Source organism: Plasmodium malariae, assembly GCF_900090045.1.
Source record: "Plasmodium malariae genome assembly, chromosome: 12".
NCBI lineage: Eukaryota > Apicomplexa > Aconoidasida > Haemosporida > Plasmodiidae > Plasmodium > Plasmodium malariae.
In genome coordinates, this window is record NC_041786.1 from 2,354,754 (window position 1) to 2,381,721 (window position 26,968).

Below are 26,968 nucleotides of genomic sequence, written 5' to 3' on the forward strand. Positions count from 1 at the left end.
TTTTATATAAATTTAAAAATGATGTTTTTAGCATATTTTTACACAAATATAAGTTTAAATAAAAAAAAATAAAATAATAATAATAAAATAATATAATGAAATTACTACGTTAAATTTTAAATATAAAAAAATTAATTTTACCTAATTGTTACAAATCTATGTGCACGTAGCCAAATGATGATAAATTTTTATATAGAGAAAATGTAATATATATGTATTTGCAAAAAAAAAAAAAGTAAAAAAGAAAAAAAAATGTACGTTATGTATATTTATTGTTAAACAAATTTCGAAAAATCGACTACTAATTTGTAATTTTTTTCCTTTTTAAATAAATGAAATAAGTGATATAATAACTATTTTTCCGGGAATAGAATTCCCATAGCAGAAAAAACTCATTACTTGCTATATATTATTGCGAATTCACATTTCATTCTTTCTTTTATAATACAGTTGCTATTTATTTAAAATATTAGGGGCGAAGCAAAAAATGGGGAATAATATATATATGTGTACACTATATGTATTACATATGCAGCTTTTTTTTTTTTTTTTTTTCAAATTTTAAAATAAAAGGAAAAACCATTTTACCTTTTGGAAAAACAGAAGAGAATTTTTACCAAAATTCCAAAAAATTATATGATAATTAACAAAAAATTTTGTAATTGATTTTGCTTATTTTTCACTCATTTTTCTCACACAGAACTTTTTCCCATTTTTCCTATTTTCCCTTTTTTATTTTAAGTAGCCCTTTTGCCTTTTTTACACAAACATTAAAACGATGAGGACGATTTCATAATTCACATATAAAAAAAAAAAAATTATTTGGAGAATAATTTAAGTGTGCTTAATTTTTAATTTGTCAGATTTTATTGCTTATTCGAATCGTCAGGCTTTTCATATATAGACAAAGGCATATCGTAAGTATGTGTGTATATATATATTCATAATTGCAAAAAATTAACAGCATGTACCATTCAGGCTCCACATTAAACATAGTAACAAATAAGCATAAGAATATAAAGTGCTGAATATAAGAGCGATATATTATTATTCACACGTTTCCCAAGTGAGCTAATAAAAACAACATTTCTTCATAATTATAATATATGTGCTCATGAACATACATATATGTAAACATAGGTGTAATAAACTTTTTAATTCATTTTATATTTTGCATGGCCCCTTTGTTAAATTCCATATAATTAAATTAAGCACTCGATAAAAAGGTAAATACTGGGTAGCGTTTTTTTTTAAGAGTTCTCGAAAAGTGCAATTTTACTCTTAGGGTTTATATACCCATGCGTACACAAGTAGGTACGCTAATATCAGTTTATATACATATATACACACATTTTCCTGAAAATATGCTAAGGCAAGAACAATGTCACATATTTGTTTGAACAATGCTTGAGGTGTACATTTTTTAAAGTCATGGTTTTTGTTCTTTTCTCTCTCTCATATAGGGGTATATAAATTATAAACTACCCATCCAATTAGAGAAAAAAAAGGCTAATTTATACGTTAATTTCCTTATTTTTATTAAAAAATATGATTCAGGGTTATATATATATGTAGCACCGTATAACGTTGCTTGGCCATATAACACACACACACACACACAAATATATATATGTATATTTGATATTATTAAATTTTATGAACGTAATATTGTGTAAATTGAAATGTTCATTCGAAATTGCTAAAAGGGAATATTTCTGGAGAACATACACTCCATTGTGTACACTGGGTATATTGCATATTCTGTATATACTGCATATGGTGTACACCTACATAATTGCATACAAAAGGGAATAAATGGCAATAAAAAATTTTTTTTTTACTTATTCGAAAAAATATAAAAGGGCGCACTTTTGGTTTTCATAAAAAATGGTATAAATTAAAAGAAGATTTAATTTGAATTCATTCTTTTCGCACAATGCTAATTGTAGTTGGCTTGCGGTGCCTACTTAATATTTTTCATGAAGATTAAATTTTAAAAATATGATAAAGCTTATGCTGATGTAAGTAGGCACATATATAAATCTATATATACCTATAAATGTATATATAAAGGAATCAAAATGACAAATGTGCAGTAACAAGTACACACTAAAGAAAAAAAAAAAAAAAATTGTCGTACGTGGACTATCATCTAAAGGTTAAAAAATACCTCTGCAGAAGATTCCCATATGTGTTTATCTCGTGTAATGTATGTGTATCACCCTTTCCATATATATATGTACATTTGCAAGCTTGTATATATGTAACATGATATTAAATATTTGGTGCGAAATATGCACTCCTAAATTCTGATGAAAAATTTTGGCGTGCTAAATATCGTTGACTAGAAAAGAAAAAAAAAGTATTATATTTAAATATTTATAATGAAATACTTACTGTTCTGTTGAATTCATTGTTAAGAAAGAAAAAAAAAAAAAAAGAAGAAGAAAAGATGATATATAGATTCTCCTCATTAACTCACATGTACTCAAGTGCAAGCCTATTTGAGAATATTTGCTTATTATATCATATTTCAGGAATTTTTTTTTTGCTTATATCTTTTTATTTTAAAACAATAAACAAATGGTCCTTGCATGGAAAGAACTTGTTCATAACAATTGAAGAAGATGAAAGAGGACATACATATAAGTTTTACACATTAAAAAAAAAGATAGACGATATAATTATTTCGAAAGCGTATTTTTCCCATTTTTATATCGTTGGTTTGATAGTTAACTCGTTTTTATTATTCCAAGTAAATCATAATATTTTTATTCCCCTCTAATTATATTTCTTGCAGTATTTTTGGTGTTACTTTTTATTTAATAATAATTTTTTTTTTTCTTAGGATTTCATTGAATATTCGAAGAATGAACGAAATGGTAACATGATGTATTAGCTCTTTTTTTTTTTTTTTTTTTCTTTTTTGATAAAATTAGGAAAACTGAGTATACCACTTATGTACATTTTAGTTATGAGATGAAAACAGAAAGGAAAATGCCAACAGAAGAACGTTCGCATTTTCGTTGAATGCAAAATGATATGATTACACATTTTTAATATATATGATACCTAATTTTTTATGAGTATATATTTCATTTTGGTGTAAATGTATATTTGAATTTTTGCAAAAACACCCTCAGGAGTGTGTTCATGAAGTAAAATTAGGCATATATAGAAGTACATATGAATTCATAAATTCGTTTATGTGTGTATATATAATTACTGTTTAAACGTTTTTTCCCATTTTGTTTAGGTTTCTACTACATTTCTTTGACGAATGTTACACTTCAAATTCATTTGATAAGAAGACTGTTAGAACAATTATTTGTGGTAAGGACGACATCAAAGTCTTTCATGCACATAATATCATATTTCTTAGGAATAAGGTAATGAGAGGCGAGAGATATGCAGAAAAAAAATATATATGCTGTGGTGTATTGGACACGCATACATATATATATGTATATACCCATATATGATGTTTATTTTAGCGTTAAATACACATTTAAATAAATGTGTGCTTCACAACATTTCAGTTTCTACGTAGTAACTCCTTTTTCCTTGCGCCATAATGACAGAATAAAATATTCCTTATTAACTTTATTTTCTCTTACTCTTTTTGTGTGTGGAAATTTGATGCAGGTATCATTTTAAGAACGTTTTTTTTTTCTATAGGTGTATGTGAATATATTTAGTTTTTCATTTTATCGTTTTATTATATTATCATTTTACCATTTCACCATTTTATCATCTTATCATTTTACCATTTCACCATTTTATCATCTTATCATTTTACCATTTCACCATTTTATCATCTTATCATTTTACCAATTTTTCATGTTATCATTTTATCATTTTTTTTTTTTTTTTTTTTTTTTTTGCACATTTCAGTGTGATTCGCATGTTCGTTTGGCTAGACTTCGACCCCAAGGTGATTACAATAATAAAGAGAAAACATCAAATTATGAAAAGACTTCACTCATTTAAACCCTATTTATTTTATAATTTTAGGAGGAAAAAAAAGTGATATTCTGTATAAAATCCCTTATGGAGGATTATTTTATTTTATTAGTTGCCCTCATTATTTTTCTGAAATTTTAATCTATTTTTCATTTTTGACATTAAACCTGAATTTTATGAGGTCCCCATATTACGCGGCATATAAGGAAAATAGAAATAACGCTTAAAAACAACAATAAATATATAATTTTTTTTTTTTTTTTGTTTTGTTCGTTTTGTTATATATACATATATATATGTATATATATATTTTTTATCTATTATACCAGCTCTCTTAATTTTACCATGGTTTTTTTAATTTTAATTAAAAATGGTAAATTATATTTTTAATTCATCCTCAAAATTAGGTGTCGATTATGCCAAAACAACACCTGCACGAATGTGTATAACCTTAGATATATATACATGCACATCGTACGTGTGCAAACGTACGTATACAACATATGTACGCCCTCTTATCCCTTTTTAGGTATACAAACACACAAATGGTATCTTAAAACGTTACCCAGTGCATATCCCAAGTACGATTAAACAAATACACATAAAGTAAATTTTCATAATTGTCAAAATACATATATTCACCTTTTTACTTTTTTGCAGAAAAAGGAAGATAATATTTCCATTTATTTTTTAATATACTACGAACTGTAACATATTTTAGTAAGAACATATATCTAAAAGTAAAATATATATAGATAATTATATGTATATATATCTATATATATGTATATATATCTATATATATGTATACATATCTATATATATGTATAATTCAGTTTCAACAGAATATTTCTGCAAGCATTGTTACTGCCTACTGTACCTCTAATTTGTTTCCTCCGTTATTTTAGTAAAAATGGCTGAAGCTTATATACATATACTTTTTTTATACTAAAACGGCTTTAATTAAAATAAAAAAAATACATGTATTGAGTATGATTATTCCATATATGTTATATAATAATATGTACTTATATGAAAAAAGGTGTATATATATGCAACGGGTTTAGAAGTTTATGCATTAATGCGTGCGTTCATATATATATACATATATATGTATGTATGTGCATATTTACACGTGTTCCTGGTATAAGAGCTTTTCGTTAATTTTGTTACTTCAAAATATTTTATTAAATTTTTTAAACTTCAAATTTTTACGCATAATGAGCAGCATAATATGTCTAAATTGTACTGTTTTGTTTTGTTAATATAACGAAAATAGTTAACTGCATGTATAAAAAATTTTGTGCATCTAGTTTTTCCTTTTTTTAAAATATGTATGTTATCATAAATGTGTAAGTAACGATTTAAATAACTGATATAGCGGAAAAATAAAATACGCGTACATACGAATAAGCAGGTGTATTGAAGTATATATGTATGTATGCATGTATGTATTTACTTATTTATTGCATTTACGTATATATGCACATATGTACGTAAAGCATAAACACAGCTATGTGATGATATGTTCAAGGGGGAAGGCCAAACATTCGGACATCCAAATGTAAAACTTTGCCTTTGTTGTTCTTTCAGTGCACAGTTGAGCTAGGGTATTTTCATTAATACCTTTTTTATGTGAAACAGCAAATAATATAGAACGCAGGTATTTAAGTGTAAATGTAAAGTTCTCCATCATATTTGAATAAACGAATAGTTATATATGTGCTAAACGCATGTATGTGCGTATACTTATTGGATGAGTAGTAGAAACGCATGAGGCAGGTAAATTTACGCTCAATCCAAATCGATCTAATCGCATAAGGATATGCACTGGTTAACTAGAGAACTAATATTAACGTCGTTAGTAATTAGATTTTCCGGTATAGTAACGGATTGACAGCACATTTGACACATGTCGGTTAAGCACTCCTCTTTATTTGTATCATTTTCACATGACTGTTTTAATTCTTCATTAGGGGATTTAATACATGATTTTTTAAGAAAATCCAAAATTTCAGATGTATGCACAACTTTATCATCTAATTTTTCACATAATTCTATGCACGATTTAGTATCTTCTTCATTTAATGAACCAATATTATCACAGCAGAGTTTGCAGAATTCATTTGGACAATTAGGATTTTCCTTATCATATTTACTACAATACGTTAATCTATCTATAATATCTTTGTGAGTTGCACAATAGTATATATCTTTTTTAACTTGATCACTTGGTTCTTCTTCAAATGCATGTTTATCTATTTGGGCTTGTTTAACTTGTTCATCTGTTCGTTCAGAGGAAATATAATTATCATCCTGTTCAGTGTCTTTCTGTATTGTATCTTCTTTTATTTTAGAAAATATAGGCATAATGTTTTCAGTACCAATAGATGCAGGTGTAGGACTATAAGGTTTATAATCAAAAGGGTGTAGGAAAATATTACTGAAAGCAATATTATTACATCCGTAAGAAGTGAAACCAATTTGTTGTCCATCTTGTAAATCTAATCCTATTAAACTAAATATCGGGTAGGTCATCAAGCCACTTCCCATATTAACATTAATATTGGTAGAACTGAACGATATGGTTACACGGTTCCATATATTTTCTTTATACCCAGAAATAATGGATTTGGCTAGTAACTGATAGTTTCCATTTATATTTTGTCTTAAACGAGTAAAGTTAGAACCTATTTCTAATATCGTATAATTATTAGAATCATGAAATTTAAAAATTGCACCTACTATACCATTATTACTACACTGAGGGTATAAGGAAAAATTTATTACACCAACTTGACAAGTTTTATTTTGTAAAATAATAAAAGAAGGAACTTCCTTATTTTCATCCCCTTTAATATTAGATTTTTGTAAAATTACATGTTTTTCTTTCCCTATATTATTATCATAAGACCAATCAGATGGTCCACCAGTTCCGTTTTCAGGATCATATATGATATACGACTTATTGAACTTTCCAACGAAAAATTCTTCATATATATTGCAACTTAAGGGAGAAATATTTTTATATGTCCTTTCTTTTGTTAGGCATTCAACAGACTCAACAACTGGCTTTGTAAATTCAACTGAATCAATTCCGTATGTATAAAAACCTATAGTACCAGCAGTGTTATAATCATCATTCACTATAATATCAGGAATGGGAGATTCGTATAAAGGCTTAACCGTTTTAATAACACTTATGTTTATTTTAGAACCAATACATTCTATTCTTACTGCACACCAATTAGCTTCTTCAAATCCAGGATCTTTTATTATAGCTAATTCTGTGGGTTCATTATTTTGAAATTTTATTAATCTCTTAAATCCATTTTGACCATTATTTAATTCTAACATATAATAATTATATTTATCATATGCTCTGAAAATTAATCCAACGGATCCTGTTCCCTTCACATATATGTAAGTTGAAAACACAAAATCGAAAAAAGATTTATACCTTAAAAAAGCATATGTACCGGTAAATAAATTATTCATCTGAGGAGAATTTAAAACGCGTACATTTTGTGTCAAGGTATATCCAACCATTCCTTCGTTTACTGGATTATCAAGTATTTTCCACTTTCCTCCTTGTTGTAGTTGTACTGAATTTACTATTTCGAATGTATCATATATATCATTTTCTGTACTGATGTCTAATTTCCACGATTCAAATGCTTTCTGTCGTAGTCTTTCATCTATTAATATTTCTAATTTATATTTTCTCTTTTCCAATTCTGAAGTAATTTTTGAGGATAACAATTTTATCATATGAGATACCTTTTGTACATCTTTTAAGGTTTCATTAGATAATAATTCTATATTTTTTTCAAAATTCTCTGTTGGTTTTAAATACCTCCTAGCATTAGAAACTATTTTCATTGACTGCTTATTAATTAATGCTAAAAATGTTGGATCAGTACTTCCGACTTGTTTGTTAACTATCATAACTAAATCATTTATTGCATCAGCTGTTGATGAGTCTACGTATATATTTTCCTTCTCATCTATTCCACTTCTACTAGTATCAAGTTCAAAAAAAAAAAAATTGGACATCTGTGTATTTTTACCAGGACATTTTGGAGGAACATTAAAGAGTTTAAAAGCAAACTCTTGGTTATCATTTATGTAATTTTCTGAAATAATTCCATTTTGAAATGTACCTTCATATTCACCAAGTCCATTTACAACTCTTAGATGTATTAAATAATGTTTATCATAAACACCTGAATGGATAGCTGACAAGCATATAGAACTATCTTCGGAATATACGTTTGCTTCCCCTCCTATGATACTTTCTTCTGTTTCTCGTTCTAAACAATCATGAGGGCATTTAATTAGATACTCACTTCCAACCACTTTATCTATTTCGTTAGCTTGTTTTAGTGTCGTTTCACAACTTAAATTTACAAACGGTTCAGGCAGATTAATTGAATTTATATTGTCTGAACAAACAAAAGCTGACATTTCAGAATTAGAAGAATCAAAAAAAAGAACCCCTTCATTATTTACTCCAAATGTATTCCCTACAGGAGTTCCAAATTTTGTTACAACAGTATGAACATTTTCTTGAAAATCTAACGAAAAAAATGCTTCTGTTTCACGTCTAATAGCTAAAGGAACTGGATTGGTTATGTTTATATCCATGATATAAAACAAGTGTTTCAATACATGTACTTGATTTTCATGATGTAAATGAATGGGATCCAATCCATAAGTGGCACATACATTTTCTACATCCTTTATTTTGTTAATTAGGCTAGTATCTACTGAAGGAATATAATATGTACCTCCAATTTTCATATCACAAAATACTCTTAACACATCCTGAGAACATGATGGTAATACATAATAAAAACCAGAGGGTGAACTAGGTAATGTCATTTTTAAATGAAAACAGTTATCAGCTGGGTTTTCTGGTGTTTGTCCTAATTCTTTTGTAGAAGTTGAATAGTAAGAACTTAAAGAATTTATTTTAATTATATTTTGTGTCTGACTAATCACATCATAAATATTTTTAAGAATAACATTTTTTATATTAAGTATATCGCTATGTCGTTTCTCTTTTTCTACTTTACATTTTTTCATTTTTGGGTTCAATTTTTGAATTTTCAAAGCTTCGTTTTGTATTTTTTCAGCATATTGTTGTAGTTCATAATCTAATCGTTTTAATTCTTTACCTTCTTGCATATTAATTTCGGATACAAATTCGAAGAAATATTTATCTCTAGCATCATCTGAATCTTTTATTTTTTCACAGTCATCAACAATGGATTTAATTCTATTAGCATAGACAGAAAATTTTTTTATCCCATAATATAAATTATCTTCTTCAGCAAATTCAGGATTAGGAGACATAAGTTTTAATTTAATGAATTGAGCTTCTTCATTATGTAGATTATTAATAGTACTTCTTAAAAAGTTTGCTAAATTACTACTAACTTCTTTGTAGTTTTCTCCATCCTTACTTAACATTATAGAATATTTAGTAGCTGGATATTTCCAATCAATTATACATTTTTGTAATTTATATTTACTTCCTAGATTAATATCAAAATAAACAGAATCAGGAGCGGTGTCTATGGTAAATGGTTGAGAAGCCCAAAATGTATCTAGGTTCCCGTCAACAGCTTTATCTGTAGAAAAGTTTTTACCATCTCTTGATAATGTAGATGTAGCTTGTTTATGTAAGGAAACATCTACACTACCTGATTTAGATCCATCTTGAGACAGGCAAAAGTTTCCATCTCTTAACATTTTTAATTGATTGTTTGGTAATAATTTCCATGAACTACGACCATCATTATGTTCTAAACTAGAATTACAATCTTCCATTATGAGTTTACCTCCATTAGCTATCATGTTATCTTTTAAAGTTATACATAAATTATTTATTGGATTATATATTTGATTATTCGCATTCAATTTCCATAAGTCTCTACCATCTAAATAAGACATAGAAGTAATACATCCATCTAAAACTACTTCATTTGTTTCATCTATCTGCAAACATAAATCTTGAGTAAGGCTAGTCATTCCACTTTGTATTCTTAGCGTTGAATCCCCTGAACCCAGTGCATTCACAAAGTTAATACCAAAATATTCATGTATGGCATGTCTCATGAGTAGCCTAATTGATTTCGCCCTAATTATGTGGTTGAATATAATATTTTGGACGACGTTCCCTGAAGATGGTTAAAAAGTGTGTTACTGGTGATATAGCAGTAGAGAGCGCCATTTTTGTGAAAGTAGCTGTGCATTACGTGTTTCTATATTTCTACATTTCTGTATTTTTGTACTTTATTTCTGTCTTTTAATTATTTTTTTGCTTTTTTCCAGCCCTCATTAAAATTTTTCTTTTTTAGCTAACTCTCATTGAAATATTTCTTTTTTATTTAACTCTCATTGAAAATTTTCTTTTTTATCTAATACTCATTAATATTTTTCTTTTTTATCTAACACTCATTAAAATTTTACTTTTTTGCTAAAACTTGTTAAAGTTTATATTATCATTATTTTATTTTTCTTTTCAGCTCATTACTTACTAATATTTTTACTTTTCTATTTTTTTTTCCTTTTTTTTTTTGTCCTTTTCAGCTCATTGCATTTATTTCTGTTTCCCTGCACTGTTTTGCTTACCAGCTCGAGATTCAATAACTTGGTATGGCACCACCTCTTCGTATGGCTCATTTCCATCGTAGCTAGCTAAAACAGAAACTTCCCCAGGGGAATAAGCCCAATGAATTGTAAGTCCATTTAGTGATCTAACATTTTTTAAGTGTCCTGTCCACGAAATAATATCATTAGCATTATGTTTTCCCTCCGAACACCAATAACCTGATCCTCTTGTTAGGGCATTATCTGCGGCATACTGAGGTAATCCATTTTCTCCGACACTTGGAAATGTAGAAGTAGCCTCACAATTATCAAATTTAAAAAAAGTATTATTTATCTCATCTTCACTATTCACAAAAAAAACATGGAACAAAAATAATACGAATGCATAATTACAAAACAACTTTGCCATTCTTTTCATTATTATTTATATTATTTTTACGCAATTAAAATAGGAAAAAAAAAAAAAAAAAAAGTCTACACATACACGCGTCCACACATGTACAAAGAAAAAAATTAGTATGTATGTATTTAATAGGAAAATAAAATATTTTTATACATATAAAAATAACAACCAGAGAAAATTAAAATTTAAATCTTAGCGGTGTACCTCTTTTAAGATAATAAAAAAAAAAAAAAAAATATATATATATATATATATATAGATATAGATATAGATATATATGTGTATGCATGCTTATAAATGTGTGCATAGTACGAAACAACTAACGTTGTAGAGGCTTAAAACATCAAGCGTAATTACAAGAAGAAAAAAGTAAAAATAAAAAAAAAAAGTGTGCACAGTAGAATGGGAATTCCATAACAAATCATACAGCATAAAAAAAAAAAAAAAAAATTTTTATTTGTTTGTATTTACGTATGTACATATTTCTGTATACATGTACGTGTATATATACATATATTACACATGCGTATAATTCATTGCTACATATTATTTTATTCGTCTACTTGTGTTTACCTATGTAAGCATATTACATTTTTTTCTTTTTCTTTTTCTTTAAACTTTTATATATTTACTCTTTGTTTAAATTCGCATTTGCACAGTTTTAAATTCTTCTTGCGCTGCGCGTTTTTTTATTTATATGCACATCTTAAGCGTAGAAAAAAACATTTTGATCTTAATTAATTTTTTTTTTTTGGACACACACGAAAAAAAAAAAGAAGTATATATACACATAAATGTATATGTATTCATATGCTGAAATGTGTGTGTATACCTACATATATATATATATATATATACCTGTATGAATTTGCATTTGTATGCTTGGTCTACATAATATGCAATTCTTACAACTTAAAAAAGAAGAAATGCTCCTTTTATGTTAACAATACCCTCAAAAATGAATATATGAACAATATAGAACAGAAAAAAAGTAGAAGAAAAATGCAGGCTTTATTACCATCTCTTATATTAGTTAAACGTTTTACACATTTCTTTCAAAGAAAATAAAAGACACTTTTAGCGTCTACTTTCTTTTTTTTTTGTTTTTATTTAATCTTATTCGAATATTACAAATTCGTTTATATTTTGTTAGCGTTTGGCTTTAAGATCCCATAATGTATCAGAAATAGTAATACGCATAAATATATATACATATCTCTTTTGTATAACCCTTTTTAATAGGCAATAAAATATTTTACAACTTAAATAGTAGTCGCAGAAAAAATTATTGTTATATTTATGAAGTAATAAAATTAAATATAATGTCATGTATGAAAATAATTGTTCATATGGTCCCAAAAATTTCGTACAAAATGTCACACAAGACTGAGTATGCGTTACCTGATTAATTAGATATTAAAAAAAATTATTTTGACAATTTCTTTTTCTATGTAAGTCATTCTTTTATTAAATATATATTTCTTTTTTTAATTATTATAAAAATGAGGAAATAAAATATAAGGAAATGAATGGAAAAGAAAGGAAATAAGCCGAAAAGAAACAAAATAAAAGGAAAGAAAAAGAATGGAAAAAACTTATTCATAACTGTGCATCTGGAAGTAAGTTAACTAACACCTTTTCTTTTAATCCTAGTTTTTTTCAAAAATACAGGAAACATGGTAGGACTAAACGTATTTCAGTAAAAATGTCCTTAATAACATTGATATAATTAGGAATATATTCAATGATGAATTACTTTTAAATAATATATAAAGAAGAAAGCGATAGAATTATGAAAAGATACTAGTCTTCGCAGTGTTACTTGTGACTACTTGAAAATGTTTAATACTTGTAATTTCACATATCATGGAAGTTATTAATTGTTAACTTCTTTTTATACATTATGTTACCTTTTTTTTTTTCTTTATTATTTTTTTATATATTAATTTACTTATATATATATATATATATATATATTTTAAATAAATCTTTTTAAACTCTTAGGTGTAAAAAACTTTCATAGACAAAGAATTCCTACACATTTTGAATTTCAATCAACCTAACATATGGTATGGAAAACGAAATATTTAGTACGGTTTAAGCAATAATAAATTATTTCACTACGGAAAAAGAAAACATAAGGTTAATTAAAATATTATTTTTCCTATCTTCAGTTCTAACATATCTGTAAAATTTTATACACATAAATTTAATGATAGCTACACGTTATACACAATCGATTTTTATATAAAATTAAATACATATTCACTATATATATATCTGTATGTGTATATATATACACATATATTTACGTATATATATATACATATATATATATATGGTATAAAATTAAAAGAGTGTTATTTAATTATATATATATATATATATATTGAAATTTTTCATATAAACATTTGAATTTTTTTTTTTTAAATATATATATTTTTCATTATATATATACATATAGTAATATACATATTAACAGCTAAATTTTCAAATGGTCCATTTTGTTCAAATATTTAAAAAATCCATTTTTCATAAAATAATAAAAATATAATAAAACTACTATTAATATTCTTCTGCGTACAATTTGTTTAAAATTTATTATTTTCTTACTTTTTATTAAAATTAAAAAATAATGGATTATTCGTATAACAGTTTATAATTTTCCGATTTTTATTTAAACAAGTAAAAGTTCGCAATATTATAAAAAAAAAAAAAAGGAACATGGGGGCATCAATATGAATTTACCATATATATATAAAAAAGAAAAAAATTCATTTTAATATAATTTAAAGTAAAAAAAAAAAAAGATTATTTTCAGTGAATAAATGTGATTAGTGTAATGTCAAATATAGATATATACAAATATATATATATATGTATATATACATGTGCATGTAAAAATCTTATATTACTTTATCAAAGTAAAATATTAGTAACAAAATTCTTCTTAATATTGTCAAAAAATGGATAAGAACAATCGAACCATAGAATAATAATGATGATAATCAATGCCTTTTTAATTTTTTTAACATAATAGAATAATCAAATTTTTCTTTTAATTTTTTCTTTTTTTTTTTAATATTTATATGGTTATCTTCACCGTAGCACGTATTTAATACATATATATATATATATATATATACAGATGAACATATAGATATATAGATATATACATACACAGATATTTAGATAGATATATAGATAGATATTAACATATATATTAAGATAGATATTAAGATAGATATATATGTAGATATGCAGAAATAGACATACACATATATGTATAAGTACCCATATATACGCAAACTGATATATACATATAAACACGTACAGACTTATATTCATAGGTAGAAACATTTATATATACAAATATATTTTTCCCCAGTACATGTAATATTATATTCTTCAAATATGTAACAATGGCATCATCTCAAATACGACAGTTTGCCACCTTAATAGATCAATTACCTTGCGAAGCTGATGATTTTAACTTAATGGAGAATTTTGAAGATTACAGTAAATGTTTCGAAGGTTCAATACATGCTAATAACTTGAAAAGCTCAGACTCTTTTTTCTCCTTCAATTCGAATTTAAGTGATTACATAAGCAATATATCTAAAAGTCAGTTGAATATAAAGTGCAGCAAGATAAATGGTAAAAATATTTCCAATTCGTCAAATAAGGAAAATGAAAAATCTGTTTTAGAAAACACTATTAATTCGAGAAATAAAACTAATGAAAAGGAAATTTTAAAAAATTTCAATGTGAATAATTTAATTAAAAGTGAGTCGAACAAATGCACAAATATCAATCCTATTGCAAATGATACTAAAGAAATATTTTTTGATGAAAATTATATAAATAAAAACCAAAATCATAGTAATTTCAACTCGTTATTTGTTCACGCTAATGACTTAAAAAAAGAGGAGAAAAGCAATTATATCGAACTACTGAATAGTGACACGGAGGGAACCTATTGTAAATATGGAATAAATAAAAGAAAATCTTTATGTAAAAATAGTCGTAGTGAAGTTATTAATCGTAATAATGAATATTTAACAGATATTAATTTTTCAAATAATAATAAAAACAATGAAGATATTTCACTGTACACTTTTAATGATCCTTATAATGATAAAACATGTGAAGATAACGAAGAAAATATTGTTTACAGATATAGCATAAACATGCTTTCCTCGAAAAATGAAAGTTGTAACAATGAAAAAAATGTGGACAAATTTAAGATAGGTTCAAGCGTAAAAAATAAGGTTGAAAAAATTATTGTAGACGAGCCATCATACAGCTACAAAAATATTGCTAGTTCAGGTAGGAAAAGGGAAAAAAAAAAAAAAAAAAAAAAAAAAAAATATGTACATCAAAATTGACAATATTAAAATTGTTTATGTGCCTCAATATATTTTTATAATTAACACTTGTTCTTTTAAGCTATATTACAAACACATTTCATTTTATTATTGGTATTTTTAGTTTTTGTTTTGTTACGATTATAAATGCGAATAATAATAAAGCAAATGAAATTATTTTTTTGTTACACGTTTCCTTGATTGTTTTCTGTTTGATTTATTTTTGTTTACTCAATTGATTGTTGTTCATTTTTTATTGTTAATTTTTTTGAGTACCTGCTTGCATGTACATGTATTATTTCGTTCTACATGATTTTATTTATATATGAATTTATCAATTTTTTTTTTTTTTTTTTTTTTGTTTTATGGCTACTTAAAATTTTGTGTGCACTACAAATTAGTAACAATTTTCAACGAAAGTGCAAATAATTTTCCTGCCCTGTTTTTTTTTTTTTTTTCCTGTATGTACATAAATACAATTATATCTTTTTATATTTATTTTGCTTTAATTATGTAGGAGCAGCAATTAAGGAGAATACCCAAAATGTTTTATACAATGATAAAAAAAACGGGAACAATGAACGAAATAGAGAGCACACGAATAACAGTAACTTAAATAATTTCCTTAGGAATAGTAACATAAAGAAGATAAATAAAAATGTTAATGTAAAAATTTCAAATAATGACAATTCAACAGTAATTGATTATAAAGATTTTTATAATATGCTAAAAAAAAGTGACGATTTTAATAAAAATATACTGCTCTCAAAAAAAGCGAAGGTAATTAAATTGGACTCGAACAAATCGTTAGTTATATTTCCAGTTAATATGAATGAATATGGAGATAAATATATTGCAGTAAATCAGAAGGACTTACTAGAATATATATCTTCATCCATTGAAATTGATAATGAAGATCTTTCTTCGTTGAAAATAAAAAATTATCAAAAAGAGAAAGAACTGCAGAATATAAAAACTGCATATAGTATGCAAACAACTAATATACATTATTTGATAAACAGGGTTATATTTAAAGAATGTGAATATGAGAATTTAAAAAATAAAAGTCTTACATTAGAACAAGAGATAAATAAGTTAATTCAAGAAATTAATTCTCTTATAAGTCAGAATAAAGAAGGATTATTTATGCAAAAAGAATTTATTGATTATAAATGTAAATGTATATTAAAATTACAAGAATTACAACCCCTATTAGGTAAATATTATTTTGATATTTTTACATATATAACTTCTTGTAGAACTTTAGGACAGTTAAGTATATGGATACCTGCATTTCAAAAAAAAAATGATTCATTAGAAACGATTGCAAATAATTTAATTAAAATTTTGTTAAGTGGATTAGGTGCACCTATTAATTCGTGTCCTCAGTATTTTCTGTATAACAAAAAATTATTGAAAAAGTCTATATCCATTGAATCTGAAGAAGATACCTTTATTAATAATTTAGCAAAGAGAAAAATAATTGATAATTATTTGGTAAATAATTTAAATAGCTTCAATACAACAAAGGAAAATAATTCTCATTTTTCTAATAGTCATTCATTATCATTTAATAGTGAATCTTCTTCTCTCTTGGGAACAGAAGAATTATTTTTTAATTCTTCAAAATTTCCTTCCATGCATTCAGTTATTTTAAAAAATTGTAAGGATCAAAGTAAAAAGGAGAAATATTTTAATAAATTAAATAGGTCTAATACAACACCCGAGCATTTTTATATAAATAATGAGTCGTATTGTTATAGTAATGTGTATAGTAATAAGAACAAACAAGATATTTGTGTTACTAATATCCAAGATGAAAAAAAATTAGATAATGGTACAATGTTACAGGAAAAACAAAATATTGTTAAGCGGAAGCAAAGTATACCAAATGATGAAGAAAAAGAAATAAAAAAAATTAGATTCAATGGAAAAATGATGAACACAATTAATTTAGAACGGGATAATAATATACTTACAACAGACTGAGAGGGAATTGTTTTAAATGAAATAAAAAATAAATTCAGTGAAACACAAAAATCAGACGAAAATTATGGAGATATGAAGGAAGTAGAAATTCTTAAAGAAAATGAAATTTTAATTGGTAATGAAATAGAAGCAAATGTTTTATACACACAACAAATAAATAATAATATTGTGCTGTGTAAGAAGAAGAGTGACTATTCTAGTGAGACGCATATACAGGAATATTGTTCAGAAAAGGACGGATACAAGAATAACAATGCTCCTGAAACATTTAAGAGCGCGAATGGAAAAAAGGAAATAAAAGCGAATAAGGAAAAAGAAAATAATAAGTTAGATACCATGGGCGATGTTATAGAAATAAAAGATGTAATAGAAACGAGTGCAGAGATAGTACATAATGAAACAGAAAATATGTAAAAGGGATAGAGAAAAAAAAGAAAGAAAAAAAAAAGGTACAATTAATAGAAAATATGAAGCAGGAATTATATAAAAGCAAGGACACATAAAATGATCGAATTGAACTAAGTGATAAAAAGAAAGTGATAGATTTAGGGAAAAAAAAAAAAAAGAAAAGCATAGAACAAGAATTAGTTAGAAAAAGATGTATAGGAGCATTAGGATTTACTTTAAAAAAGAGGTTCTGAAGAAAGAGATACAGAAATACATTTTGAAATAAAATGTATTAAACGAAGACAAAATGAAGAGTGGACAAATAATAAATTGGTAATTAAAAATAGTAATAAATCCTATGATATGAACAACCAAATATGTATTAGAACAGAGATATACAATATAGAAGAAGAAGAGGGTGAAAATATAAAAACAAAATTTATGAAATGAAAAAAGCTTCAAAAGGACAATGTAGAAGGATGGAGTGTATATTCATTTTTTCAAGGAAGAAAAAAAAAAAGAGTTATTTGTAAGGTATATATATATTATATATATATATATATGTAAATTTTTAAATTAAAAATTTATAAATAAAATTGCTATTTTTTTTTTTTTTTACAAATGTGGTTACTATATGAAGTTACTTTATTGTGATGTGTTATTTGTTTTAGTAAATGCAGAAAAAAAAAAAAATTTGTTACTATATTATTGATAGAATAAATGGCAATGTAAAAAAAAGATAGTTAACAAGGTAACTACTAAGTGAAATAATTTTTTTTATATAAATAAAAGAGTCATAATAGGGAAATATTCATTATATAATGATGCCTAAGGATAAAGATAATAAAAGGAGATATATCAAGGGGAATGTTAAGAAAAAAAAAATATATAAAAAAAAATATAAAAAAAAAACATGAAATGTAAGTTATTAAACTTAAAGTTCCTATTCTGTGTATAGTGCAATTCCGTACAGGGTAGCGATTTACTTTTGTGTTAGATATTTTTATGTGAATAAATAACAAAAACATGCAGTTGTATTTTTACACGTTATATTAATATTAAATAAATGTTTTATATTTTTTGTTTCATTTAAAAGCTATACATATGTACATATGCATATATTTCTTATACATGCACATTCATGTCTATATTCTCAAACTTCAATATTACATAATATTTGGACTGGCAATTAAAACAGCTGAATACTGATTTATTTTTTTTGCACACTTCCGTTTTTAAGTATGATAATAATTTTTTTCATTGATTTTTGTTCAACTACAAAAGAAAAATACAAAGAAAAAAAAAAAAAAAAAATGTTGAAAAGTTTGTAATATTTATTAAGCTCATAAAAATTCTTCAAATATTTTTTATTTGTTTCAAGATGTTAAGTATTATTCATATAAAATGTTAAAGGGGAAAAGGATCTATTTTGTGTTTACTCCTTTTAGTGAAATATTAAAAAGGAAGTTACACCAAGAATCTTTCCGTATTATTCTGATTTTGTTAAAAATTTGCACATATATATATATATATATATATATGTGTATACGTGAATGTGTAAATAGAGGATAAACAAGGCGCCAGTGATAAGAATGTTTTTTTTTTTTTTTTTTTCCCCACAGGTTTAATATTTTAAGTAAACTATACTTTTGTCATATTTAGATACCGAAAGTATGTAGCTTAAACGCGCAAATTCATATTAATACTTTGTTCTGATAAATATGAACATGTTGTTATTCTTTTCAGTGGAAGTTAAACGAGCACGTATCACTTGCGAAAACTTCGCAATATTACCTTTTTGTCATATTATGTTGAAGTTCTCTTAAAGCCTAATAAAACAAATCTCCAAAAACATGTGTGTTACGTACGTTACTCGTGTTACTAATGTTACTCTATTTTATTCAATTTGTCCAGATTTACTTTTTGTTGTATTTAAAATTTTTTTTTTCTCTTTTCATCTTCTTTTTTAAACATATTATAACGATTGTGCAATAATAAAAAAAAAAGTTGTTCAGATTATTTCTAGAAAATACATTTGTTTTTCATAATTGTAAATACGTATGATTACCCATGCATACAAACTTGAGCATGCATATTTTCAAGTTTTTTTTTTTTTTTTTTTTTTTTTTTCCTGAACATTATTATATTCGCTATGTCTTGTTCATTTTATATTTTACATTTTATATTTTAGAAGTAACACAATAAATATATATATATATTTTTTTTTGTCCTTCAGTATGTTTGTTTCCCTCCAATAAAAACATATTATATACATATATATAAGTACGTATGAAGCATGTGTATGCATAATTTCAAGCTTTAATAATACTTTAATTCTGGAGCGATCATAAGAGGGGAAATTTACTCTGCATGCATTTGCCTTTATTGCATCTATTTTGTGTGCTCTTATGTGTGCTATTGTATATATATGGCATGTATATAATTACATATGTTACATTTGCATTATATGTCCATTACTCCACATGTTATATTTCGAATACCTATGGTAACATGAATAATACGCACATTGAACGATAGCCTTTGCATAATTTATGTCTTAATGCTGAAAATTTTTCACTTTAAGAATTCTGCATTTTTTTGAGAATAAAATAAAATCTATTTAAATAAATATGTGTACACAGTTAAATGTATACATGTATGTACGAACCATTTAAATGCAATGGCAATAATTTTATCGTTTTTTTAATCTTAACCAAAATTTACCCCTTTGAGGCTTTCTACACCAAAGTTATTTGAGTGGTCATTTGATTGATCAACTTGTGTATAGGCATAAACGTATTCAATTCACATTCTCATGTACTTTTCACAAAATTAAGTAAATAAATAAATAAATATATATATATATATATATAATTGGAGAGGTATTTTTAATATTTATACCTAAAAGGGTTAAGTGGGTTTCATGCTAACGATAGTACAGTAACGGATAAGGAGCAATTGTGCGAATGGAAATATATATATACGAATGCATGTATACAGAAGTATACCAAAACAGGTGTAGTGTAAACATAAGAATAGGGGGCGGAAGAGTCTTTCATTTGTTTGTTTAGGCTACGTTGTTTAACATTTTGCATGGTGTGTAATAGTTATTTTACTTTACATTCATTTTTACAACAAAAGTTCACGTAAGCGAAGATTACAAAAGTGTGGTAGTTATTCGCAATGCCCATGTGAAGGCATTAAACTGCCAACATATATTTTTTAAAATAGAATAAAAGTCTATTTTGAGGGTGTGTAGCATTAGAAAAGTTAACACTACTGACAATACTAACAGTACTCACACTACTGACAATACTAACAACACTCATAACACTCACACTGCTCACCCCCTTGACAAGCGTAAATGAGAACGATATCTGTGGGTTTCACAATTTACGAAGCGCAGAAGCTAGAAGTGGACGACAAAACTTTGCTGGACCCTTTAGTAGTTGTCCGTTGTTGTAACAAAGAATATGTAACAAAGAAAAAAAAAAAAAAAATACAATGCCGTAAATTGGGAGGAGAGTCACATATGGGATAGAATAATATTGTCTGAAATTGAATGGAATGTAGCAAAAATTGAATTTGAAATTCAAAGTGCAAATATATTTTTGAGAAACGATATAATTGGTGTAATTTCATTTGAGCTTAAATTAATTAAAAATAAAAAAAATCATGAAATATATGGAACATATCCTATATTATATAAAAATGGAACCGAGATAAGAGGTCAGCTAAGATTAAAAGTGATAGTATGTGATGAAAAAGAGTATATAACAAATAATGAAATATTCAATGATTTAACACAAGGGGATAATAAATACAATAACATATCAGAGAATGATGAAGATTTTTATACAGATTTAACAAAAGCTGTTGTAGAAGAGAATAATATTACATTAAGAGATAATACAAGTACTAGATTTTATTATTTATATGTTAACATACATAAAATAGAAGATATATATGTAGATATAAACAAAAAGAAATATAGAGATTTATATATTACTTGTGACTTTAATGGGTGCCATTTAAAATCAAGTCAAGGTAGAAATTGTACTAACTATACATTTAACGAATGTTTTAAAATACCTATTGCAACTCCAATTTTAGAAGATTCTATAGTGATCAAGATATGGGATTGGAATTTTTTAACAAATGATGAATTACTAGCTATTGGTGTTTTATCATTTAATCAAATAAAAAACAAATCAATTAGTCCTACATGGTTAAATTTATATGGGTTTCATAAAGATGAAATAAATTTAGAGAATATTTCAAGTTACGAATTATGTAATGATTTTAGTTTATCACTTGAGGGAAATTACTATCTAGGAAGAATATGTATTAGTTCATATGTTGAACGTATAAATAATTTTGATAATTTAAATATTGCCATGACACAATGTTGTTTAGTGGATGAAGACCCTTTATACATTCCAATTACACTACTATGTGATGTTTATTTAGTTACTGGTATATTGGCTCAAAACATATATGTTCAGTTGTCTTGTGGTCCCTATTACAAAAATACTGATTATGTTACGTCTAGCAAGATAGAACATTTGTCAAGTGGAAGAAAAGTTAAACCTGTCAAAAGTATTAAGTATAATAGAAATGTAAATCTTAAAAGTTATCCAAAAGAAGGAAGAGATTTTTTCCATTCTCTCAATTTTGATAACCTCTTAAATCTGGACAACTTTTTCAATGAAGTCACAGAAAAACAAAAAATTATTGAAAATAATGAAAATACCGAATTTTATTTTAGCTCTAGGAAGGGAAAAATAGAGAATATGAAACTGTGTGTTGTAAGGGACGAATTACAACAATGGGATGTTTTAATAAATGTCTATGAGAAGACAGAAAATTCCTACAGTGAGAATATTTTTAATAGCTTCCTGTACCCTTCTGCTTCCGGTATTGCGAATAATCTTGGCTTGTTGGAAAACGTCGATACAGATAACAATGGGAATAATAGTTCTAATAGGAATGATAACCATAGTGCCAACCGTAGTGGTAAGCGCAGTTCTAATCGGAGTGCTAACCGTGGTGGTAATAATTACAACTTCGGGGAAGCAGAACAGAAACTGACGGACCAGCAGGGGTACAGAAGGAGAAAAAATGAAATACATAATTATGAAGAACAGAAGGGAAGCACTAATGATAGAAGAATTGCTTACTATAGGTTACCACTAAAAAATGTTCTTTTACATAATGAGAAATTATCAAGGTGCCCCATTTGGATACCTCTAAAAAATATTCCAAGGAATGTAGATAGTGATTTTAATTGTATGTATAATATTTTTCAAAACGGATCTATATTAATTAATTTAGAAAAATCTTATGATGTACAATTAGGATTAAATAGAAGAAAAAATTTAATACCTGTTAGTTACGAATTGAGATGCTATATATATGCATGCAGAAATGTGATATCCCATTTTAATAATTCGCCAAATACTTTTGTTCATGTATCTTGTTCAGGAAAAATGAAAATTACATCATTAGTCTTAAATAATTCTAATCCTGTATTTTTACAATGTTTAAAATTAAATGTAGTTATTTTAACTGACTATTCTATTGGTTTACCCACTATACCTCTTATTGTTGTAACGTTGTATGAGTTTTATAATAACACCTTTTATTTTATTGGTAGATGTTTTTGCAATTATGACATATACTTACGAGATGGTCAGAAGAAATATAATATTGATGGTAGAGGATCTAACTATAATGTTGTTCAGCAAATAACACCAAAATGGGTTAAACTAAAAGGAAGTAAACATATAAAAGCTATGTATTCAAGTAATTTATGGCAGCAATATGGGAATGACAAGAGGATGATGCAGGAGTACTTGTATGAGAAGCAAAGGGAGATCCATAATAATAGTGATGGTAATATTTGCGATGGAAAGGATGGTGGAAGCTATGCCAAAGGCAGTAAAGGGAAAGGCTACCAGCACAACGACCTTCTGCGTGGAGAAAGGGTTGGTGATATTTTACTTTACTTTGAGCTAGTACAAGCAAAGGATGCAATAAAAATCCCTATCTATCCTATGATAACAGAAATAAAAAAATGCACTTTGTCCTTTTTCTGTATGTCGTTAGAAAATTTAGTATTGATAAAAAAACAAAAATATTTAGAATCCTTAGTAAATGAATCTACTAAATATAACATTACTCATCCGATTGTCCTATTATCTGTAACATCTTACTCCTCTTATGGAAAAAAGAAAAATGAACTCCTTATTAAATATGAAAAGTCTTTAAAGACAAATACAAGAATACAATTGAAGAATTGGAAAAATTCTTTCAATCAACAAAGTTTTGAAATGTTTTCCATCGACAATTTAACTATTGATATACCATTAGATCCCATATTTGATCCTATTCTAAATGTTAAAGTGTACAACAAGAAAATTAAGCAAAAATATTTCATAGGAGAAACGAACATTTCGTTAATACCTTACTTACCATGGATTAAAAACTTTGATGAAGTCTTATATTATTTACAGGCACATGACGATTACTCAGAAACTCTAAATATAAAAAGCATCGATAGTGCATTTAACATTTATAAGAATAAAAATGCAGCTCTTGTTATTACTGCAATTTCCTTAGCTGATTGTGAACATGCCATAAATTTAAAAGAAGAGCTAAAAAAATATGAAAATGATGATGACGAGTTATGGAATAAAATACCGCTTTTTAAAAACATCGAGGCGGGAGAACGTAATCAAATATATGATAAACACAAAGCGGGAGGAGATAATTCGGACCCTAGTTATTACCCTCGTGGTGTTGGCAGTAGCGCGTGCAGGCCTTACCCGGAAAACGGAGCGATGCAGAACATTGGCATGTACAACAATGCCATGTACAACTATGGAATGCAAAACTATGGAATGCAAAACTATGGATTGCAAAACTATGATATGCCCAATAGTGGAATGCAAAGCAGCGACATGCAAAACAACAACATGCAAAACAACAACATGCAGAACAACAACATGCAGAACAACAACATGCAGAACAACAACATGCAAAACTTTGGAATAGATAACTATGATATGCAAAACTGTGGTATGCAGAACAACTGCATCATGATCAACAACATGCACAAGAACAAGATGCACGATCCGTCCGATTACGGCATGGTAAACTACAGCTGCAACTACGCCACTAATAATATGGAGAGTTTTTTTCCCAACATGGGTGGTAAGGCAGCTAACCATTTTTATAACATTGGTCCATATAACAAAATTAATAATCAGTTTTATTCCTACTATGAAAAGAGGAAAAAAGATATATATAATATAAAATACCAAGACACTATATACAAATTATATGATGATGGAGTTCCTGAAGCTATAAAATCAACATATAATGTAAAAAATTATCCATATATAAAAATTTTGACAAGTAAATTTATTCTAAATGTGTATATTCCTCCAAGATTCATTTTATATTGTGAAGGAGATAAATTAAATATAGAAAAATATGTAAAAAATGCTCATCGTGTATCTGTTGATGGAATTTTAGAAAATTATCTTGATGATATATTAATACCTTCAATACCTTTAAAAAAAAAGTGTAATATATTTTTAGCAAATAGTATTAAGGAAAACAAAATAGAAAAAGAAGGAATTTCTTTTGGTTGTTTTGACAAGTTCCCATTTGTAGAAATGTTAGGAGGACAAATAAAATGTTTTGCTAAAATAAAATATAGAAATCTAGTATCTGAAAATATTCCCTTAAGTCTAAAACATATAAATAGCCAAAATACATTTAGAAATACATTTAGGGGTAGTAAAAAAATACCATTATACTTAAAAATTAGAGTATATGTATTAAGAGGTCTAGGCATCTATGGCGTAAATCAACAATATACAGCCAATCCTTACTTAATATTTTCTTTAGGTGAAAAAACCTCCAATTTAAGAAATTCATATAAAGAGTGTAATATGAACCCAGATTTTCGTTGCCTATGGGAAAGTGAAGCAATATTTCCGGAGGACGAAATATTAACTATTAGTGTATATAGTGCTGAAGATGGGTATGATAAACAAATAAATGATATTTATATTGGATCTACAGAAATTAATTTGTTTGATAGGTGGATGAGTAAGGAATGGAGGCACATGATGAAGCGAAATAAAGTACCAGTAGAGTACAGGCCGTTATATAATAACCACTTAAAGGGGCAAAATAGCGTATCCGCCAACAACGCTACTTCTACGGTTACAGCTGCAGTTACTGCTACTTCCGCTGCTAGTACTGCCAATTATACTAATAATGGTATATATAGCGGCTTATATAGTTGGAATAACATTTTTTCCTTTTTTGATTTTTTTGCATACCTTATGAAACCAGCTGCTGGGACTACTGCTGGACACTCATTCAGCATGTACTACTCCAAAAAAGAACACAATTTTTGGACAAATCACCAGAGGAATAATAATGGTATATTAGAAATGTGGGTAGAAATCATGGATTATGAACAATCGAAAAAAATACCCATACATAAAATGATGGCCCCTAAAAAAATGGACATAGAAATAAGAATAATAATATGGAAATGCATTATGATAGCAAATGAGGAGAATATAAATAAAACATTTGACTTAACTATTTCAGCTGAATTAGACTGTATTACATATAAAGGCAAAAATGCCCTTGTACAAACAACTGATGTTCATTATAATTGTAAAACAGGAAATGCTATATTTAATTGGAGAATCGTTTATCCTAATATTAGTCATCCATTAAATACATGTTTTTTACAGCTAGCAGCATATAATAATAACAATGTTGGGGTTAGTGAATTTTTAGGGGAAGTCAATTTGGAGTTATCAAAATATATACATAAAGCATCACAAATTAGTAATACTTTTGAATTAGATGCTGAATTAAAATTAAGAAAAAAAAATGGAAATGAAGTGGATACGAATTATAATGGTTACATACAAGTAACTGTGCAATTTGTTCCTCAAACTAAAGCGAATATAAAACCAGTCGGCTTAGGGAGAGAGGAACCAAATAGAAATCCATACCTTAGGACACCTGATAGTGGAAGAGACTGGAACGATTTCGTATATTCTATTGGCTTTAATGATATATACAAGCCTTTTTGGAGCTGGTTAAAAATGTTTTTCATTTGTCTCTTAATAATATTGGTGTTTGTCATGTCGTTTGTTTATCCGTCTTTATTAATGTAGGCCTCGGACATTACAATCAGCTGAGC

At 26.5% G+C, this 26,968-nt stretch overlaps 3 protein-coding genes and 1 pseudogene across 3 annotated transcripts, besides 1 other annotated feature; 3 read left to right on the forward strand and 1 right to left on the reverse strand.

Moving 5' to 3' along the window:
- Positions 1-2,452: 2,452 nt before the first annotated feature.
- On the forward strand, positions 2,453-4,718 carry PmUG01_12061000 (polyprenol reductase, putative; the record flags this gene model as incomplete). The annotated part of the gene is made up of 9 exons (XM_029006841.1): positions 2,453-2,755; positions 2,849-2,882; positions 3,257-3,389; positions 3,540-3,645; positions 3,895-3,934; positions 4,015-4,144; positions 4,293-4,336; positions 4,493-4,544; positions 4,685-4,718. The coding sequence occupies 9 exons, from the start codon at positions 2,453-2,455 to the stop codon at positions 4,716-4,718; spliced, it is 876 nt and encodes a 291-aa protein (XP_028863290.1).
- A 1,054-nt stretch (positions 4,719-5,772) lies between these two features.
- Positions 5,773-10,999, reverse strand: CCp2 (LCCL domain-containing protein, putative; the record flags this gene model as incomplete). Its single annotated transcript, XM_029006842.1, has 2 exons — positions 5,773-10,148; positions 10,603-10,999. 2 exons carry the CDS (start codon positions 10,997-10,999, stop codon positions 5,773-5,775), a joined length of 4,773 nt encoding a protein of 1,590 aa, XP_028863291.1.
- A 3,407-nt stretch (positions 11,000-14,406) lies between these two features.
- Positions 14,407-17,754, forward strand: PmUG01_12061200 (annotated as a pseudogene).
- Positions 14,407-17,754: a sequence feature (conserved Plasmodium protein, unknown function).
- A 3,337-nt stretch (positions 17,755-21,091) lies between these two features.
- PmUG01_12061300 (ferlin, putative) lies at positions 21,092-26,942 on the forward strand (the record flags this gene model as incomplete). The annotated part of the gene is made up of 2 exons (XM_029006843.1): positions 21,092-21,202; positions 21,249-26,942. The coding sequence occupies 2 exons, from the start codon at positions 21,092-21,094 to the stop codon at positions 26,940-26,942; spliced, it is 5,805 nt and encodes a 1,934-aa protein (XP_028863292.1).
- Positions 26,943-26,968: the final 26 nt, after the last annotated feature.